Genomic DNA, 20,727 nt, shown 5'->3' with positions numbered 1-20,727 from the left:
TGTTCATACACATTCATAAAGTTTGATTTCCGTGTTTCGTTTTGCACGGGAATGTTATGAAATTTTAAATATTATTAAAACCTGACGAGAAAATACTGATCTCATATTTTGATTCAAAATACAAAACTAACGACACAGGAAGTATTTTTGCAAGTAAATATCTGTGTTTGACTTCTATTCTGGGATTTTATTTTTAGAAGATATATGATATGATTTAGAAGCATTTAGCAAAGAAGGACACGAGTAGAGAACAGTCGTCGAGATCTTGACGCAGGAAGGCAACAAAAAAACCGACAGCCCTCCATTTAACAGGCCATAAGGCACGGATAATATTATATATATTTTACTTTTCCTTATGAGTGCCGAGGTGTGGGAAAGGTGTACCTGATCGGGACCGTTGTCGGTGAAGCCCGAGGCCGATCGTGCCTCGTACTCATGGGCCTCCACCCACAAGTCGGATTGCTCGGTGAGCATTCCACTCGCCGTGGACTCGAGGAAGATTTGAAATTGAAAAATCGCCGGGGGTCGGAGGTCAAAATAAATATTCCGGCCACCTGCCATCACCGATACAATCGTCACTCGATATCCTCTGCCGCTGACTGATTAGTTCATCAGCGCATCATTCAAGTCCCTGTCTATATAAATCCTCGTCATGCGACACTGATTTACATAAGGCCTTATGCTCTTTTTTCTCGGGGGTTCAACGCACTTATCGGCAATCCGGCCTCGAGGGGGCTTGAATCATTTTGAATTGCAATGAGCCGAATCTCCTGGTACCATTCTCTTCGTATTTCAACCTGGAAGTCGTAACGGGCATAAATCTCAAATTTGTCCGGTTTACACAACGCTTTATTCAACGGGCTTATAGCTAGCTGGCAGCTAGTCCATTTGTCTCGTTATTTAGCAGACGGCTGAGGTAGATCAGGAGGCACGGCCGATATAGAACCGTGACTGTACGGTACACTTAACAGGATACCCTATAAAACAATATCAATCCCGTAGGATTATTTTAAAAGGGGAACAAAATAAAACTAACTCGATCGATATAAAACCATATACGCCAAGTACAACCAGTGGAACTTTTATATAAGAAAATATTTTATTACTGAGCTTCGTGGCTTTTCCATGCTAAATAGTGGTTTTATAATGGTACTTAATTTGTATTGCATTACTTAAAATATCTGATGTCTGATAAAAACTAAAGCAAGGGACTTTCATTGCTTTTCTTCAACATTAATGTTAAGAATATTAAATCGTATCGACAAAGCACTTACTGGTAAATGGTGGTTTCATTAACCTACATGCTTGTCAGAACTGCCCAGAATAGAGTAAATATTTGTGACTTTTTCTTATTCACCTTTAGTCCTAAACTTTGGTCAATGGTTAGGGATGATCAAGTCTACACTGTTTAGCATTTACTGCTAAATAAACTCTTTCCAACCAACATTTTTGTCAGAACTGACAAGAGAAGAGTACATTACAGAGCTTTGTGGTTTTTCTTCTTCTCCTTTACTGCTAAATATTAGTTAAACTGATTCTTAATTAACGTTTTTGATTGCATTATAAAAAAGTATCTTTCAAGGTTTTTACCAATACCGAAGCTTTAATGTTATTTGTGTTATTAACGGTTAGTGACCGTTAATCGATGATTATTCAGAAATCGTGAGATGCGGTCTGGTGTGATGTAGGTTTCAGAAAAATATTTTCTTTATCCTGCCAACGTTTCGATGTTTATTGAGATCATCTTCAGGGCCTGGGATATACACTATTACTTGATAGGATCGGTGTATCGTCTGCAAAGTTCGGAGTGGTGGTTTAATAATGGGTTACGATGTCAACTGTGTGCACCTGATAAATTGTGGGGACACCAGCATGGATAGGATGTAGATGTATCCACCATCGGATATCATGGATCCGAGACAGGACAGGACGTTTGAATTTAATCAAAACTTCCAAATAAATCTAGGTACCAAAAAAGAATGGGATCGAGAGAGAAACTCCTCCTTCAAGAATTGCACCATCCTTTGGTACACAGATGGATCTAGAACACAAGAAGGTACAGGAGCAGGAGTATTGGGTTCTGGAACCAAATATTATGAACCCATGGGAAAATACACCAGTATCTTCCAAGCTGAGATTCACGCAGTCGAGAGATGTACTTAACTCAACCTGAATAAAGAGTACAAAAACAAGAACATAGCTATCATGTCAGATAGCCTAGCAGCCATCAAAACATCATTAGTTCAAAGATGGTGCTGAACTGCAAAACCAAATTAAACATATTAGTTATGCTGAACAAGTTCAGCCTCTGCTGGGTCCCAGGACACATGGGAGTAGAAGGCAACGAGAAAGAGGTCACCCATCCAAGGAAAGGAGCTGCTACACCGCTGACAGGACCCGAACCCTTCTTTGGCTTAGCAACCCACACTATTAATGAGTATCTCAGACAGGACAAAAAGAATCTCTTAACAAATTTCGGAAGAAAAGAAATTACAGAGGAAGCAGGAATAAACTGCGAATCCAAGTAGGATTCTTAACCTATTAGGATAAACTGCAAGCTAAATGGACATTTAAAGAAGAATGGAATACTCCAAGACGGCACATGCCGAGATTCTGCAAAGAGCCAGTGGAGACACCAACACATCTACTAACAACCCGCAGTGCAACACTTGCCCGCAGGAGGAAGTGGTTTGGGATGTACAGTGTGACCATAGAAGAGATTCAACAACTGAAACCGGGCCTATTAATCAAGTTTCTTGTTGAAATAGGACACACCGATGTGCTTTAGGGGATACAATAGCTCTTAAAGGGCGCGGTATACCACGATTCTAAATGGGTAAGATAATATGCGGAGATGGAATTTCTACAAGATTCGGCAAATCCGTGGTAGCTGTAAAGTATAAGATAGTGATGAGGAGACATATTAACAAACTGCGGTGCTACACTTGCCCGCAGGAGGAAGTGTTTTGCGATGTACAGGGTGACCATAGAAGAGTTTCAACCACTGAAACCGGATACAACAGCTCTTAAAGGGGGCAGTATATTACACCCCGACTATTACCTCTACATCTACATCTAGAATCAACCTTTTTGGCTTAACTGACAAGGAAAGATTTTTGTTCTTCTTCTTAGGGATGGTTAGACGCAGTGTCAGTTCCTGGGGACTCGCACACTAGTACAGTCAACATTAAACTATAATTGTTTATATTGCTAAAAAGGACCTTCATCAATTACTTCCAGTTTAACTGTATAAAGAAGCGGTCCTTTTATAAATGATTGTCATAAGTCTCTGTGAAACATTCAGTTTCGGTCACTTCCGACATCTGGAAATAATGATTTTTTTAAATGATTTTTTTTTAAATAAGACATTCCGGGTTTTTGAAGTACACAGCCTGAGAGATTAACTGTCTATCTTTCTTGCCAGATCTCATGTTTCGATTAAGCATTAATTTGCAAAGTTGCATTACCGTTTTTTTTCTAATTATGAAGACAGGTTTTTCGTTTTGCACGCCTGTTCTGCCCGTTTGAAAACGCAACTTTTCGACTTTTATACTCGGCTGCTGAGTTTCAAGTGTTTCGAGGTGTGGCCTCGGGAATGCCGGGATGCTTACTGTCTCCGGTTACACATCACGAGTCGACAATGTCTCCTGTCAAGACCGGGCTATTAAACCCGGAGTGAATGGACCAAGAGGTGAAACGCGGTCCACACAGATGTATCGCTGAACTTTTAGGTTCTGAGCGGCTCGTGCCTCTCAACATAACACAACACTTTCAACAAAAAGGCATCAATTATAGTAGTATTATATTATATTTTCTAACATTACAATACATTTTATAATTTATTGTCCAGACACTGCGCGGAAAATACTTACATTTTTTAATTTTTATCTGTAATATAATTTTAATAGAAATTTATGGTAGGTTAGACATAAACGATTCAAATATATTGTAACACATCTATTTTAGAAGTTCAATAAAAAAAAAATTAACAAAGAGACGTGTGCATTTTATTCGTGCAGCCTGAATAAGAATATTAAAAGTATTTTGTAGATACTATTTCTAACAAAACTTGAATATGTAGGTAAATTAACTTTTTAAAAGGTAAATTATGAACATAATTTTCGATTTGTTAACAGGTTTAAATTCAGTTGCGCTGTTCTTATACATTATTCTTTATCATAATAAAAAATTTCTATTTATACTGGCGCCGAGGTTCCGAGTTCGAATCCGGCACTGCGCATGGAATTTTAATTGGAAATTATATGAAAACGGTATTGTACAGTGGTTTGACCCCTCTTCCACGACACCCACGGATAGTGTATGACTCCTCCTGTATGACAGGAATTTCTTAAACTTACTTATTTCTACTTACTTTACTATTTGTACCAAACTTAAATTTTATTGTATAAATGTAATTATTGTATAGTGTGAATGTTATTTTAAAATTTCTTAATTATGCTTGATTGTAGATGGAGCTTTTTTGATTTATAGGTTTGTTTTATGTTCAATCACATTATGAGGCAATTTTAATTCATTGAGCCCTTAACAGCCCATTCAAACACCACTAGTTTATCCCAGTTGATTAATAGAAAAACAAAACTGCAAGTGATAATACAGCAATTTTAATAGTTTAGGCTGGAATTTAAAATATATAATTAAATGGAAGAATAGAGTTATTACATTTTCTGAAAGGATATTTTACGAGCCGTAGTTCAGGTCGGGTAATCTGTACTTGACGTGGAAGCCGGTAATTACACCGGCGGTGCCGTGTAAAGCCCGTAAACATCTATGGAATCGCCCGGGAAACTGGAATTCGCCGTCGTCAATGGCCCCGACTTTTGCCGCGGCTGGGATCAAATTAACCGGTCGGGGAACGAGAAAAATGGAGGAAACAATGTTTGCACATCTGGACGTAAAAAGAAAATATATAAGTAAACGGTTGTGTTGTTAAACGGATCTACCATATTCTGAAATAAAGTAGATTTCTGAACTCCTAATTAACGACTTATGGTTTGACATAAAAATGTTTAGAATGAATTTCATAAAAGTTAGATTTATAAGTAATTTGATTTATTTTAAATTTAACGATATTACTTAAACTCCGTCAGGATTGAGACTGCTTAAAAAAACTACCGTACAATTTACATAAAATAATAACACCTGAAAGAAAATATAAAATACGTAATTAAATTTTAAATTATCCCTCACCGTTCCATTTTTTGAAATTTAATTTATGCTAACTGTTTAAATCATTTTCTTATATTCGTAATTTTTTTCACATTTTATTATCAAAAGTTTAATAATTTCATTTAAACGGATGTCAACCATGTACTTGTTTTAAAGATTAAAATTTTTATGAAATTATATTACCCCTGAAATTATATAATTGATAAAAGATTGCATAAAGTATCTCTCCATTTTATTTTTTATTATTCCATTTTTCCTAAATTAATAGCTAAAATGTTTACTTAATTTATACTTAGAGCTATGATTGGAATGGTTGGTTGATGCCCAGTTTTTCTATATTTACACATGTTAGATAAAATATATCCAAGTTAAACAAAATAATATTCATGCCGAAATGAATTTCATAAATTATCTACTCCCTAACTATAGTTTTGTTTAATTTTGCTGTCTTTCGTTCACAATATTCGTAATATTTTCTATCTGTTAAAAAGCGAGTTTTTTCTCTTTATATATACATTTAAATCGTTTATCATGTAATTGTTTTAATAGGGACCAAGTATGGCAACGAATTTTCGAGTTCTCTATTCGGATTTTTGGAAAAGACTGATTTTTTTTTTATTGCAGTTTATTATTATTATTATTATTATTATTATTATTATTAATTTTTAAGGGCGTTTTAACGGCTAAGGTCATTTCACGCCCTAACATCCAAACCTTCTATCTTAGGTTAGCTATATCTCTTCTGAGTGCTATAAAGCTCTGACTCCAAACATTCACTCGTAATCTTATTTATCNACTTCCCAATAGGGAATGCGAGCTACAAACTAGCACCCAGCAGACTTGTCTAATCGTCCAAAAAAATTATCCAGTTGAACTCACCTCACCAAAAAACACTTCAAAAAACGCTGGGCTGACAAAGGGACGTCCTAGCTTCCACAACACACCACTGTCATACACTTATTAAACCAATATACCTCAAAACTTCGGTTTTTTCTCGGAGCGGAAATTCTTGTTTGTTACACGTTTTTCTATTATTATCTATTATTATTATTATTATTATTATTAATAATTATTATTATTATTATTAATTTTTAAGGGCGTTTTAACGGCTTTTATTGCAGTTAATTTTATTATTGCATAAGTGCATTGAAAGTTTGATGTTAGATGCATTTTTGTTATTTGTTTCAAGAATATGTAGTCATAATTTTTTGTTTAGGCCCTGTTTTTCTATATTCACATTTCAAATATGCAAATTTTTATTATGGTTGCACGAGAATGTATTTATAAGTGTGAATATATAGCACAAGAGCGACGATAAATATTGAGTACCCCATCGACCCTCAATTAGACTATTTTTTTTTTTGCCTTATGGTCTAGCATATTGGCTATGTTTAGTATTTAAATAAGAAAGAATAAAAAAAAATAGAAACCGTAGCAGTATAATAATAACAAAATCTAAAAAGTAACAATAATTATTGCTAAAGAAATGTACAAATGGTTAAATGTTTGCTATATCTGTATAACTAACGTTTAATTTTTTTAATTTCCTATTATGTATCTCATTGTTTGGATAGGTTTTTTTTAGTTTATATTTTTTATATTTGATAATTTTATTTAATCAAACCATGTGGGCTTTTTATTTAACTGTAAATTCCTCTAATCGTTTTATACTTTATCTTTTATTTAAATTTAGGTGCCATGGGAATTTCAGAGAAATTGACAAACATTAAAAGACAAACGAACTCTCATTTGGTCAACACTTCTAATATAAGTCCTAAGTTCATTTTCATCACCAATGGTTACCATTATGTAAAACATAAAAGTGTAAAGAAAATAATAATTAAAAAGTGTAAAAATGTTTTTTTATTTAATTAAATAAATTACCTAATTAATTACTGACTAATTTGCCTACGTACATAAATTACCTATTCCGTTTAGGAGATATTATTAAGCTTTTACGGTGTTATTTACCTACATCCATAAAGTTGGAAAAGCTTAATATTATCACCCAAACCAATTGAAAATAATCATTTAACAAAAGTAGCAAACAAGATGAAAAAAATCAGTGACATACTATCTGAATTTTTGGTTTAAGCCTTGTTTGTGACGTAATTTTTTAAAATTAATAATTTTATTTAATCAAATATGCTACAATAATACTAAAAAAAGGAAATTGTAGTACTACTCTAGCTCTAGCGGGCCTGGAGAGGTAGGTACTTGTGATACAGACAGAAATACATATATTTATGCTTTTAATTAATTATTAGTTGGCTATTTCGAGAATTTTAAGGGTTTGACATGGTCACTTCCAACCGGGATGTACAAATAAATTCCAAACAAAGAATGTAAAGACTAAAAAGAAGCAAAATATGTCATTTTTTATTGATCGAAATTTTTGGTTTAGCCGTTGCTTTTCTCTAAATACACATTTAAGTTATTAAATTATTGTTTGATTGAGAACTTCATCTGTTATAAAAATGTATGTTTAATTATAATTAATCAAAAATAATGTTAAACCTAACATAAAATAATTATTAATGAATTGTACAAATAATTTAGTGATTCGTGAGGATTGGTCGAGAATGAGGTAGGTTAGAAAAATACTTTTTTCATTTTTCCCCTCCGACTTTTCAACCTTTATTCGGTTCATCTTCAGAGCATAAAGTGTGGTGCTATACTTGTGGTGTCATATTGGTGTTGTTTGAAATTGTGAAAAAACACCAATATGACACTACAAGAATAGCACCTCACAGCCCTGAAGATGAACGGAATTAAGGTCGAAATGACGGTAAAAAATGAAAAAGGTGTTCTTCTAAACTACATACTTCATTCTTGATCGCTCCTCACGAATCCAACACTTTATTAAACAATCGGTCACTAAAGAACACACATTTGTATTTATTATGTCTCTCCCTCAAGCATTTATTGTTTGATATTTGTAATTTTTCGTTAAAAATTATTCCTATTGACTTAATAATTGCTTTAGCCCCTGTTTTTCATTCATTTGAAAATTTTTTAGATGTTCAGTAGTTTTTCAAATCCGAACCAGTCTATCGAGATAAGCGGTAGAATAGCCGGATATTCTATTTACTTTTGGAAGGGAAAAAAATCCCACCTTACTCACTTTTTTTTCTCTAAAGTATCGATAACTCTTGAATAGGAATCAATGACGCGCACGACTGAGCAATTACGAATCACGTCTTAACGAAATAAGGCTGAACACATCTTTACAAAAGGGATATCACGTCTTTCTTACTTATTCTTTTATTCCCTTTTCTTTTAAGCCTTCGCCGGCAAATATATTTTTTTTCTTATACGGGGGTCCGTTCAGGAGCGTGCTTCGGTTAGTGCTATTAAACGGTTATGTGTGAAAAATATCTGGGCGGTAATTGCGGATACCGGGAGAGGCGGAGGTCGGCAATAAAGCAACTAATGGCAACACTCATTATCGCCCTCAATTATCCTTGTGCAATTAGTCAGGATTTGCTTTGCCGCTTTTCAGCATGAATAACGATTTAGGCACAAGCCAGCTTTTTTCAACTCGATTCGATTTGTTCCGGTCGCTTTTAATTGCATAATTTTATAAAATCGCAATTTGCATCAATCGAGAAAATTATAACTTCGGTTTTGACCCAAGAAACAAAATAATGTAAATCGCCGAGTGATCTTAACGGAAAAACAATAATAGTCCATAAAAAATAATAATAAATTTAGTGTGAAGATGTATCTTAAATGTGGGTATTCCTCTTGAGTTTTGCAGGTGGAAGAACTTGCGATTTTGGTCTGTAGTCCGTTGACATGCCTCACCCTGCTTATACCCCTAGTCCAACTCTGAATTTGATGACAAGCCGAAACCCGTCTCACTGAACAAAGCAACGATGATTGGCAGACCAAAATGATCGGAAACAAGCACTCTAATTGTGAATTATATATAGTAATAAAATTTGAGAGAATCAGAAAACATATGGACGGACCACAATGTTTTTTTATGATCCAGCATTAAAAACATATAACATAAAGGTACTATATTTCGTTAATCACTATTTGGCTAGCGTCTACATGTAAAAAGGGAACCAAAATATTGTCAATCAATCAATTACATACACATCGAGAGAGGGTAGAGAGCGAGAGGCGGAGAGAGATAGAGAGTGAAAGGAGAGTAAGAGTGAGAATGAGAGGTGTGAGAGAAACCACTTTATATCATATTCTATGCGATGTCGTTTAATTTATTTTAATTTATAAGTCAAATCATACTCATATTCTTAGGGAGAAAGAAAAAGAAATAGAGTAATTTAGTGAATGAGTGAATATACCGCAGGCAGGAAGAGATAACATCAAAAGTTACAGATTGGACAGGTTTAAACTTACAAAACCCGAGGGGCAAGTATGTTTAATAAAAGAATATCATTTGTAAATCTGGACCGAATCCAGGCCGCTGTGATTCGAACCCAGGACCTTTTCAGTGATTTGTCGCTGTGTCCCATAACCGTTACTGTATGAACAACTCAAATAAAAAAATAATTAACTAAATGCTTTATTTGAATAAATAAATGTACAATTTGAGTCAAGTGGAGTAAATTATAAACATCATGTACTAAAATGGGATTTTGAGGAACGAAAAAATTATCGAATCTTGGGTTTCTTTGCATCCCTAAAAATGTTGAGTTCTAAATATTTACTTGCAAAGTTCATATTCTAAAATATTTTTGCAATCTATTAAATATAGTGTTGTTCCAATTCTTCACTACTGTCAGTTATGCTTCCTTCAATCAGAAAATCATCGACCTTCTGATCTGGGAACTTGAATGTATCACCTATGTTTGGATATTTATAATTGCCTCATTTTGTTTACTGAATGGGTTAATTGTAAACGTTTTTACCATGTGTAATAAGTCCGACACCTTAAAGGACCTCAGATTACGTGTTACGGATAACCAAAATAATCATCACATTACACAGGCTTACATTATCAAATTATTATTATATAATAAGAAAAATTGATTTAAAAAGTTTTAACTTGGCATAAAAGACAATGATTGAAAAGAGTTATAAGTGATAATTTACAGATCTTGCTTCATAATTATATTTAACTTCATTTATTTAAATAGCGTATTTTTATATGTTCAAATGTTGTGTTATTTAGCGTATATTCAAATTCTAGCAATACATACTATAACATAAATAGTAACTAGTCATTTATAAAAACTTCAATTAAATTTAATGAGAGTCTTTTGTTAGTTTAATTGAATCGGTTTTGAGTAAAAAACATAAATTACATGAAAATTAAAAATGTAAACTAATAAAGAACTTACTCTATCTGCTATCTACATGCATTCATTCGTTCAAATACTATGTCTTTCTTTTTTTCACTCTTTTTCTCGCTTTCTAGTAGTATGTGCATGTTTTGGCTAACAAACTATTCACTATAACCCTCTCTCATTCTCCCTTTCTTCCACACTCTCTCTTCTCTCTCTCTCTCTCGCTCTCTCTTTCTCTCTCTCTCTCTCTCTCTCTCTCTCTCTCTCTCTCTCTTTCTATCTATTAGCTACCACTATAAATAAAGCATTAATAAATTAATCACTCTCCCTTTTTGTTTCTCCATCCCAATAAAACTCTTTAAGTTTTTGTTTTTATGTGTGTATGTATTTTCGTACTTCATTCCAATTACTTAAGTAAGACTATTTAGTTTTAAGTTTTAAGACTATTTCTAATAAGATTTTCATGTGTTGCATTTATATATTTTTATAGACATTGAAGCTTAAATAACACTATGCGTATGTATATTTTAAAAAAGTAGTCATACTATATTTTATGTTAGTATACAATGGACTAATTTAATATAAACTGCTCTAAAATGAATAGGGATATTGCCAATTTTGTAGTATTTACTTTCCCTAAGTTTTTATTGTAAATTGCATTAAAAAAATTTTTAGAATTTACTATGTCTTTTACTAAAGGAAAATTTAATTAAGGCATTTTGAAAAAGAACAAAATAAAAGGTTTTAAATCCATAATTTTGTTTATTGGACACAATAAGTTTTTTAAAACAATTAATAACGTGTATAATGTCCTCTGCTAAAACAACTGAGCACCTGTTAGGCATTCTGTTAATAATGTTGTCACTAATTTCATAAGGAATTTATCGCCATAGATGTTGCAACACTGCACTCAGTTGTTGCAGGTCAATTGGCTGACCGAAAAGCCTTTTCTGCAACGTATCCCATATATGCTCAATGGGATTGAGATCTGGAGTCAACAGGGAAGGAACAGATGAGATATTCCCAGGTTTTCTAAATAATGATGAACAACTCTGCCTCTATGAGGTCTGACATCCAGAAATCCAAAATCTCTGGCCACGAGATCCCTGGTTTGAGGAATGTACTCCTGGATAATTTCTTGGTCATGACGGACTGCGGTGAGGTTGTCTTCAAAAATATGGAAACCGGTTAGTCCCAGCCCAGACCATTACACCGTTCCCTCCAAACTGCACTGAAGGGAGCATGAACTGGGGCATTTGTACGCATCCCCTGTTCTCGGTAGATTCTTTGGCACTTGCTCTCACTGTACTGACAGAAACACGACTGATCAGTGAACATAACCGCATTCCAATTGGTTTTCTCTTCTAGGCGCTCGCTACACCATATTCACCTGGGTTGTTGCAGCTCTTATCAAAGAGGCATACGATTCGAATCTTTTGTGTTGATAAAGGCCTTGTCAAAACATCTTGCACCTAATTTAGGATCTAGCGAAAAAGGTTCCGTCTTGCAGCAAAGACAATTAATCTGTTCCTTTAGGTTCGTAATGCGCTGAGATTTACTACCGGGTATCCTATTGGCACTTCCATTATCTAGAAATCGGGATAAAGCCCGGGAAACCACTCTCTGGAAAACGCCCAAATTCCTTAAAGCACTAGCATGTAAAAGGATTACATCAAAATTAGTCAGTGAATGCATCCAAAATGTCCAAAACCTGGGGAAACACAACAACCTGATGATATATTGCCAGGCACAGAGGAATTTTGGTTTACGAGAAAGCAGAGAGACTGGCCAGAGGAGAATCCGCAAGACCATACAGTTGCCCCGAACCTAAACTTGGGATAACATAAACAAATATAGAATCCTCCGTCGAGAATGGATCCTAACAAAACAAAAGGAGAAGTGGATAAACTCTAGCGGTGCGATAAATAGTAAACTTATGACGAAACAACCCTCACCAAGAATGGCAAAATCACTGCTACAACTTGAAAAGGCTAAACTCAGAGGAGTGATATGACTACTAACCGGTCAATGGCATCTGAGAAAACATCTACACAACATGGGTATATACAACGATGATCCCATTTGCAGATTATGTAATGAGGAGGAGGAAACAGCCTCCCATATCATCTTCGAATGCGAAGCAACAGCTCAATGGAGATTCAACCTAACATACGAAAAAACTGAGGGAATGAAATTGTAGCAGCGACAGTAAATGACCTGCTTTTTCTAAGGAGAAGGATAGAGTCTATCGCCCTGAACTAAGGAACTAGGAAGGTACAATAAGCCAGAAGGCTGCAGTGCTTGGGGAGTACAAACCCCGCTTCCAGTATCCTTATACCATACCATACCATACTAGTTCAAGATTATGTCTTTTCATGGTTAAAGAGAATACAAGTGGATTAAAATGGAGAAAAAATGAGAAAAGGTGTTCGTTGACAAAATGAGTAATCTTCATGTTTACTATTCTTAAGTAAATCCGTTGTTAAAAATGAAATTTGTTTGTTTTTGGTTTTTATTTTCAATTTTGTTTCATCAAACTAACAGGAATATATCGGTTAATTTAATTAAAATTAATAGAATAAGAATAAATTACAAATACCTCTATTCATTTTTGAGCAGTTTATATACTAATCACTTTTTAAGTTGGTCGACATGAAAAAATTCATTTTTTTTGTAAGTGGACTATTATAAAAAGTAGAATGAACATAAAAGTTGGTCATGAAAATATCATAATTTCGATAACGACCCTACCTATTGTAGTCCATGATTGCAACTCATTAACGACATATTCCAGTCCAGGTCAAGTTTGAGGGGGGACAATTCAAGGTTGGCAAAAAATCTATAATAACCGTCCATTTTTATAGAAACCTACCGTGACAAAGTGAAATAACGACCGGGGTGGAAAGTTGCCCGTGCATTACCGTTCGTTCCCCAGTGAAAAAAAAATACCTGGATGTCGCTATTGCGTCCATGGCATAAATCAATTAGAAGCCTGGATGAAAACCGATGGGACGGGCGGGCGGCCAAAACGGTTTGGAGGGAAGGAGAAAAAAGTCAAAAAATTGTCCCTGTCTTAAACTTCACACCCATCATAATACAAGCCTTATTCAAATTTATGCAAATAGAATTCACGACCGGTTTAATAACATTTCGGTACTTTATCTGAAAAAGACAGTTTCTTAATAAAATTATTACAGCGGAATATTATCATAAGTTTAAAATCTTTTTTATCTTTTTAACGAACAGACTAAACAATATGAACAAAGATGTGTCCATTTAAACAAAAATTATAGTCCCGACAGAAAATTTCGAAAAGGAACATAGCTGAGAATTGGAAAAAAATAATAAATTTTATTTTATCGAAATTTTTAACTGTTTCTTGTAGGGACTTTATTTATGCCGATTCGCACTTATCATTTGAGTTAAAGAAGAGCCAGCTATGCTAAAACGAACCGGTTTCGGGGCTTTCGCAAGTTGTTTCCTCGGTTCAGGCAGACTGTGTTAATATCAAGATTAACTTTTGGATTATTCTTATTTCTGGAGTTTAATTCGATTTACAACTTTACACCTGAAGTTGGTAGGGGAGATAAAACTGAGCGACTGCAAATTCCGAAACATCCGAACTCATAATTCTATTTTTTTAAACAGTTAAAAGCCTATTTATTTGAATAATAAATAGCCACAAATATGTAGAGAAAATAAGAGGTTCATGACCATCACTACAGAAACGACGCATCACATGTTGACATTTATTTTCCTTCTACACATTATAACTATTTGTTTGTACTATGAATGATGAATATATATATGCCATTAGTTGAATTTAATCTGCTTTAACTAATCATTCTCCTCTTTCTATCTCTTTCACTCTCACTCTTTATACAACTACCTTTATATTTATCTCAATCTTTATCCAACTATCTATCTATTTGCCCATCTAAAATGATTCATTCTGTGAATGTATTTATCTATCAATCTTTATATCCATCTATATTTACTTTTATCTGAATCTTACCCAATTGTATTTCTAACTATCCTCTAAAATGATTCATTTGTTCTCTCTCTCACTCATTCTCTATCTGTTTATCTGTCTATTGTTATATCTTTTTCAATCTTTATCTATCTATCTTACTATTCATCGAAAAATGTCATTCTTTCTCTCTCTTTTTCCCCCTTTCTCGCTTACTGTTTTCTTTCTTTTTCTCTATCTCTCTGTCTTTATCTTTCTATCTATCTATCTGTCTAACTATCTATGTATCTCTATCTCTATTTCTCTCATGTTTGCTTTCTCTCTTTCTCTCTCTCTCTCTCTCTCTCTCTCTCTCTCTCTCTCTCTCTCTCACACACACACACACACACACACACACACACACACACACACACACAAAAGAAAACACACGTACACATTGAAACTAAACTAAAGAGATAAATTAAAAATACTTCAACGAACAAGATCAATTAATAAATAAATCGTTCATAATGGCAAATATCAATAACTAACTTATTTGGATTTGATTTTCAGAAAGGAAATCATCAACCCACTCATTCGGATGAAAACTACCAGGACATGGTTATTACTTTTTTTTTAAATTCACCATAATGACACGTTAGGATAAAAATGAATTCCCAGTTAGATGCGAAAATAGAACTTTGAGTGTACTACGGACCGGAAAACTATTAGAAATGATACGTTCCAATGTTCATTAGTCATGATAGTAGGGGTACATCAGGCCAGTCACTAGTACTCGATAGATCCTTTAATAAATTTAATATATTACATTTTTTGTTTTAATTCGTCACCAAGCCAATAATAAACAATATAAATAACGAAGTTAGAAGAGTTAAAATCTGGAAATCTCAAGTAATTTATTAGAAGAAATTTCCTTAAAAAATAAACTGTTTTAAATTTATCTAATGTCAAACTTGCTATAACGATACAAAATAACATAAGATATTAAGATAAAATAGATTAATAAATATTTTTGTGTTAATATAATTTGTTCGGATGTTTATTATTAGGCTGTTTAATTACTAACAATAATAACTGCTACAAATATTTTGATTTTTATTAATTGCCATGGAGAAAACCTCGTCGAAGGTTACAAACATGATTATCAAATCGATCATGGCGCATTAGTTTTCCCATTAAACTATAAGTAATAATTAAATCAGTATTTTGTTTGTCATTGGTTAATGATTCACAGCGTGATTATGTTAATTTATTTCTCGGCCAGGAAGGATAATTGGAAATTGATTCAAATAGCAAATATAAAAAAACCCTCAGCAAAAAATTATTATAACTGTGTTTCAACCAAAATATGATCTTATTTCATAGTTCTAATGTATCACTAGTATATGTGGATTTTAAAAAAAAAATAATAATAATAATAGTAACCCCGCTGTAATTTATGCCGGCTAAATATTATTATTTTGCCCTTGTGTGTTCAAAAATTAGACTTACTTTTCTTGAACAATGGTTATTTCCAACAATTGGAGTTCATAAAAAAACTAGCATACAATTAAACGGATAGATAATAAATTGGATAAATCATTGAATGGACAAAGGGAAATATATGCGTTGTCGGATACTGCTTAATGAGGATTATGTATGCACCAAATATTTGTACAATTACTCTCGGTAATAGGTGTATTAATAATATATTTGGAATCCGGTTTCAAATGCTACTGTTGACTTTACACACCGAGAATAGAGCTGAGTTGTTTGAAGAAATGTATTGTCTTTCAGTTAATTTATAAAAATTACAACATTTTGTAAAATTTATTGTTAATTGTGAGATCTTAAGTTGAGTATATTAATAATGAGTAGATGAGGAAAATCTTTGTTTATATGGTTTTTAAAATATGACATCAAAATGTCACAGGTGTCAATTTATTCACTTCAAAGATTATTATTATTATGACCATATGGGTTTTATTCATTTATAGAACCAGTCTGTTGTGTTTTTTATGGTTTATGTTTCGAAAAAGTTAATTGAAGTGAATTTTATTTACCTATGATCTCTAAGATGGTCTTGCCTTCTGAAGGCCTTTCCGCAGATATCACATGAGTAGGGTCGCTCATCGGTGTGGGTCCTTTCGTGTATGAGCAGGTTGTAGGATTTTGTGAATTCCCGGCTGCAGAATTTGCAGATGAACTGTTTCTTAGGCCTGGAGGATTTGAGCCTCGGTGGCGCTGGGTTGGGGGGCGGTTCTTCCGGTTCTTCTGGTTCGTCTTCTTCGTGGCCGCTGCGCTGAGCGAGGCCCAGCCGGTGGAGGGTGAGGTAGGACTCCAGGGCCTGGAGGCTGAGGGCGGTCGCCTCCGGTGAGTCGGGGGGCAGCAGGGCCGCCTGTTGAAGGGATGACATCATGGCCGTCTGCAGGGTGAAAACCACCCCTTGCAAGGACATTTGCAGCACCTCCTCCTCCATCTTCCACTAGGAACCGGCTGAACGCTGAAGAGAGACTGGCCGCCCAGCCTCCCGCTAGCATCCCCTCCACACGAAAGTACAGTCTCGTCCAACATCGTCCTCCTTTTACGTAACAATCCAACAACCGAAATAAATATTTAATTTATTCTTGCCAAAAATATATTTTTTTGACTTCTTAATTTACCGCTTTTCCGGTCCACACCAAAAAGTACTATTTGCCCGTCAAAAAAAGAAGTTACTCATTGTTAACAGAAAACAATTCGAAACTTCAAGCATACAAAAAATATTCGAACATTTGTAATTAAATTTAAAAGCTCAATATGCAAAAACATATTGATATATAATAACCATGTTATTTGGTCGTTCCATGCATATTAAAAATTTCATCATTACCTACAAAAAAATTTACTATTTTAAAACATACCTAATTATCGCTCATATTCTGCAAAAAGTGATTGGAAATAACAACAATAAAGAAAAAGCATATCGAAACAAATACGTCTCTTTTAAATTAAATTTTAAAAACCAATATGAAGACAAAACATTGATCACTAATAATCATGTTGTTTGGTCCTTGCAGGCATGTCAAATAGTTCATTTTTCACTTCAGAAATATATGAAGTTTTAAACAATCCTACTTGTCGCTCAAATTTTACACAGAGCAATTGAAAAACGTCAAGAATAAAGAACAAATATACAAAACATGTGCAAACATATTAATTTAAAATTGTAAAACCAGACAAAATATTGCCAGTAATAAACATGTAGTTTGATCTTTGAAGGTTCATCAACAAAGCCTCATTAAGATATAATAATAACTATCCAAATGACTACCAATTTGGTGTTCAATGTTGTCAAACTACCAATGTATGGGTTGGAATGGTTTCCGCGTTTTTTTAGTAAGACGTCGATCTTATGTTAGATATGGCATTAGAATTATAAATTTACCTGCTCACCGGTTTTCTCGTATTATTGCTTTGGAAGTTATCAAAAGAAAAAACATTTTGATTCAAGCACTGGATTGATTTGGCGGAGAGATACTTGTGCGATTTCGATTACAACTCAGAAGGTCGGGGCAAGTGGAGTGCGCAATTAACGTTCATCCGTCAGAGGATGGACGAATGTCATCGGGAAAAGTGTATTCGGTTCGGCAGTTTTGTACTTTACATACATTTACAGTACTCGTCAAACTTACTAAACGCTAATGTCCATAACAATAATGAACTTTCTTCATCCATTGGGTTAAGTTGGTTTTTCAAGTTACGATGCGAGTTGAACCTTAACCGTACTCCTCTCTGAATTTAGATATCCTTAAACGAACACAAGAAGCTCAGCAGAACTCAGCTAATTTCCTTAGAACTGCTCACAACTGATAAATACGAATAGCAATTGCTCTTTTCTTTAACTATTTAAAAAAAAGTGATTTTACACAAAATTATTTACATTTGGAAAGGTGGCTGTTAAAAAATAATACGAAGATGCATGTTTTACTAAACCTAGGTTCTGGCTCTACCATAAAATATTGGCTGATGGAATTCTTTTGGTTGGTCTAAGACAGTAACTACCCAAGAATAACACAGACTCCAAATGATATTTCAGTGAACACGTTAGAAATGTACATCGTTGGCAAAGATAAAGTTGCAACTTGAGCGTTTTCTTCTGTTTATATTAGCTGGAATGAGCCTACTAAACAAACTACTGTACAAGACTACTAACCCAGTATTAGTGTATGTCTGACACTTACGGAGGTACACATGCCATTCAAACATTCTCCTTCAGAAGGTCGGCGAACATCATGGCAATTTAACTGTTTGTACACTGATCTGAACAACAGAATGGACAAGCGTTTAAATGGTACTTGGGAGTATTACCGACAGTCAGACTCCCCTTCATTATAATCAGCCTAACAACTCAGGAGCTAAATTTACAATAATTTATGTAAACGGATAAAGCAATAGAAATTCAAATATTCCAACACAAACAAAATTTAAAAAATACCGCTTACATACTGCAGGGCGAGAGCAGGTTTGGGGCCATCAAGAGTAAGCAGTTGTAGGCGGTCCTATGTCGTCAGGAAACTATCTGCCATGATGCCCCCAGCTTTATCATACACTCGGAAGCGTAGGCAAAATCTCAATTTTTATTTTCGTTGTAGCTTTAGTTATATAATTAAAATAGCCAAAATGGTAGAAAACGTATCCCAAACTGATGGAGATCTTTTTCTATAACGATTATTTGAGATCGTGAGATGCGGTTTGGTGTGACGTAGGTTTAGAAAAACATTTTCTTTATCTTGCCAACGTTTCGATCTTTATTGAGATCATCTTCAGGATTATTCTAAACCTATGTCCACCGCACGTAGACCGCACCTCACGATCTCCAAATAATCATTAACTAACGATCACTAAATACCACACATTTTTCTATAACTTTTCCCCCTTGTTCTTTTTTGATAATAACGATTCGTGTTTAGAAAAAAATTCATAAAAACCTTAAATACTAGGCATAGAATAACAAAAACACAACTACATAAATGCATCATTTTAATCTAAATTGTCTTGCTTTATAATAATATAATTACCAGCATACTTTAGTTTCCTTTTCAGTAGTATATTATAATTTCATTGCTTATGCAGTTCATTATTAACATTCGTAGATTTATGGATAAACCAAAGCTTAAACATTAACGTTTTGGACTTTCAAATATCAAACTGATAAGTTTTTGTTAGTTATTCTGTAGCGAACGTTTGATCAGTTCCGTGCATTTGTCATGTTAGTTATTGAAGTTGTTTATCTCTCCTTATACGTCGAATTCTTCGTTATTTAACAGCCATCCTATAAACTTGTAACATAATCGGTTTTCCGGCTTTGTACTTGCCGTAAAATATCCATCTACCTTAGGTTCCCTTTAAATGGTCATATTAATCCTATAGTTGAATTTATTGGGTTGTCCGGAAAATAATGCAGGATTTTGGTATTAAACAAAAAAAAAGAAACTAGTTACTTTAAAGCAATGTTCTTTAATCAAAATAATTTCCCATNCATACAAATGAGTAATCCTGTAAACGTAAACAGAATATTTTATATAGATTTTTTTTAATGAAAACTTAAAATCCTGCATTATTTTCCGGACAACCCGATAGTTATGATAAAATCTTTGAATTCGTTGTCTTGGAATAGTCGTTTTACGGTCCTGTGGAAGTGAAAGTATGCCATCAAAAGACAGTTGAAGTATGAAATGTCTTCGGGCATGGTCGGGGCAAGTGGTACGTTTCCAAATGGGCTGGTAGATGTCATGATTAAATTGCCTTTGTTGCTTATTTCTTCGTTCAATTAAAGCTCAATTTATTTCAGTCAGAAGTTAGATTCCACAATTGCTTGTTTATTCAGGACAGGTTTATTAAAACATCTGGATAGACAGTTCGACGGAAAGGATGATTATTTTAGATTTATATATCATTAATTCAACTGTCGTTTAAATTAATTTAAAACCTCTAAAACTAAAGTATTAACTATAGTAAACTATAGAGGTTACTAAAAACACTTATTATGTTTAAAATATCACAAAATCATATATTTCTTTAAAAAAATATAATAATTATTGATTATTTGAAGATCGTGAGATTCGGTCTGGTGTGACGAGGGCTTTAGGAAAACATTTTATTTATTGTGCCAACGTTTCGATCTTTATTGAGATCATCTTCAGGGCCTGGGATTTATAAATATAATTTAAATTTTACAAATTAAATGTAGGATGTGAAAAAATATAAATCTCAGGTCATCATGCCGACGATACCGTAACTCTTTCTCAACAATGATCCTGTCGAAGGTTTCAAATCTTTCGTATTTGTCAC

The 20,727-nt window shown here is 33.9% G+C and overlaps 1 protein-coding gene across 1 annotated transcript in view; it reads right to left on the bottom strand.

Moving 5' to 3' along the window:
- Positions 1-17,158, bottom strand: part of LOC106668663 (protein sister of odd and bowel-like) — a 29,869-nt gene extending 12,711 nt beyond the window's left edge. The window contains exon 1 of the mRNA XM_014397619.2: positions 16,458-17,158. Coding sequence (XP_014253105.1) covers positions 16,458-16,873 — 416 coding nt within the window. The 5' untranslated portion in view covers positions 16,874-17,158. The remainder of the gene's footprint in view (positions 1-16,457) is intronic.
- Positions 17,159-20,727: the final 3,569 nt, after the last annotated feature.

The sequence above is a fragment of the Cimex lectularius genome, unplaced genomic scaffold (assembly GCF_000648675.2).
Source record: "Cimex lectularius strain Harlan isolate CLEC.00 unplaced genomic scaffold, Clec_2.1 scaffold7, whole genome shotgun sequence".
In the NCBI taxonomy this organism is placed as follows: domain Eukaryota; kingdom Metazoa; phylum Arthropoda; class Insecta; order Hemiptera; family Cimicidae; genus Cimex; species Cimex lectularius.
The sequence above is the reverse complement of the archived record's forward strand: the minus strand, read 5'-3'. Positions and strand labels throughout refer to the sequence as shown.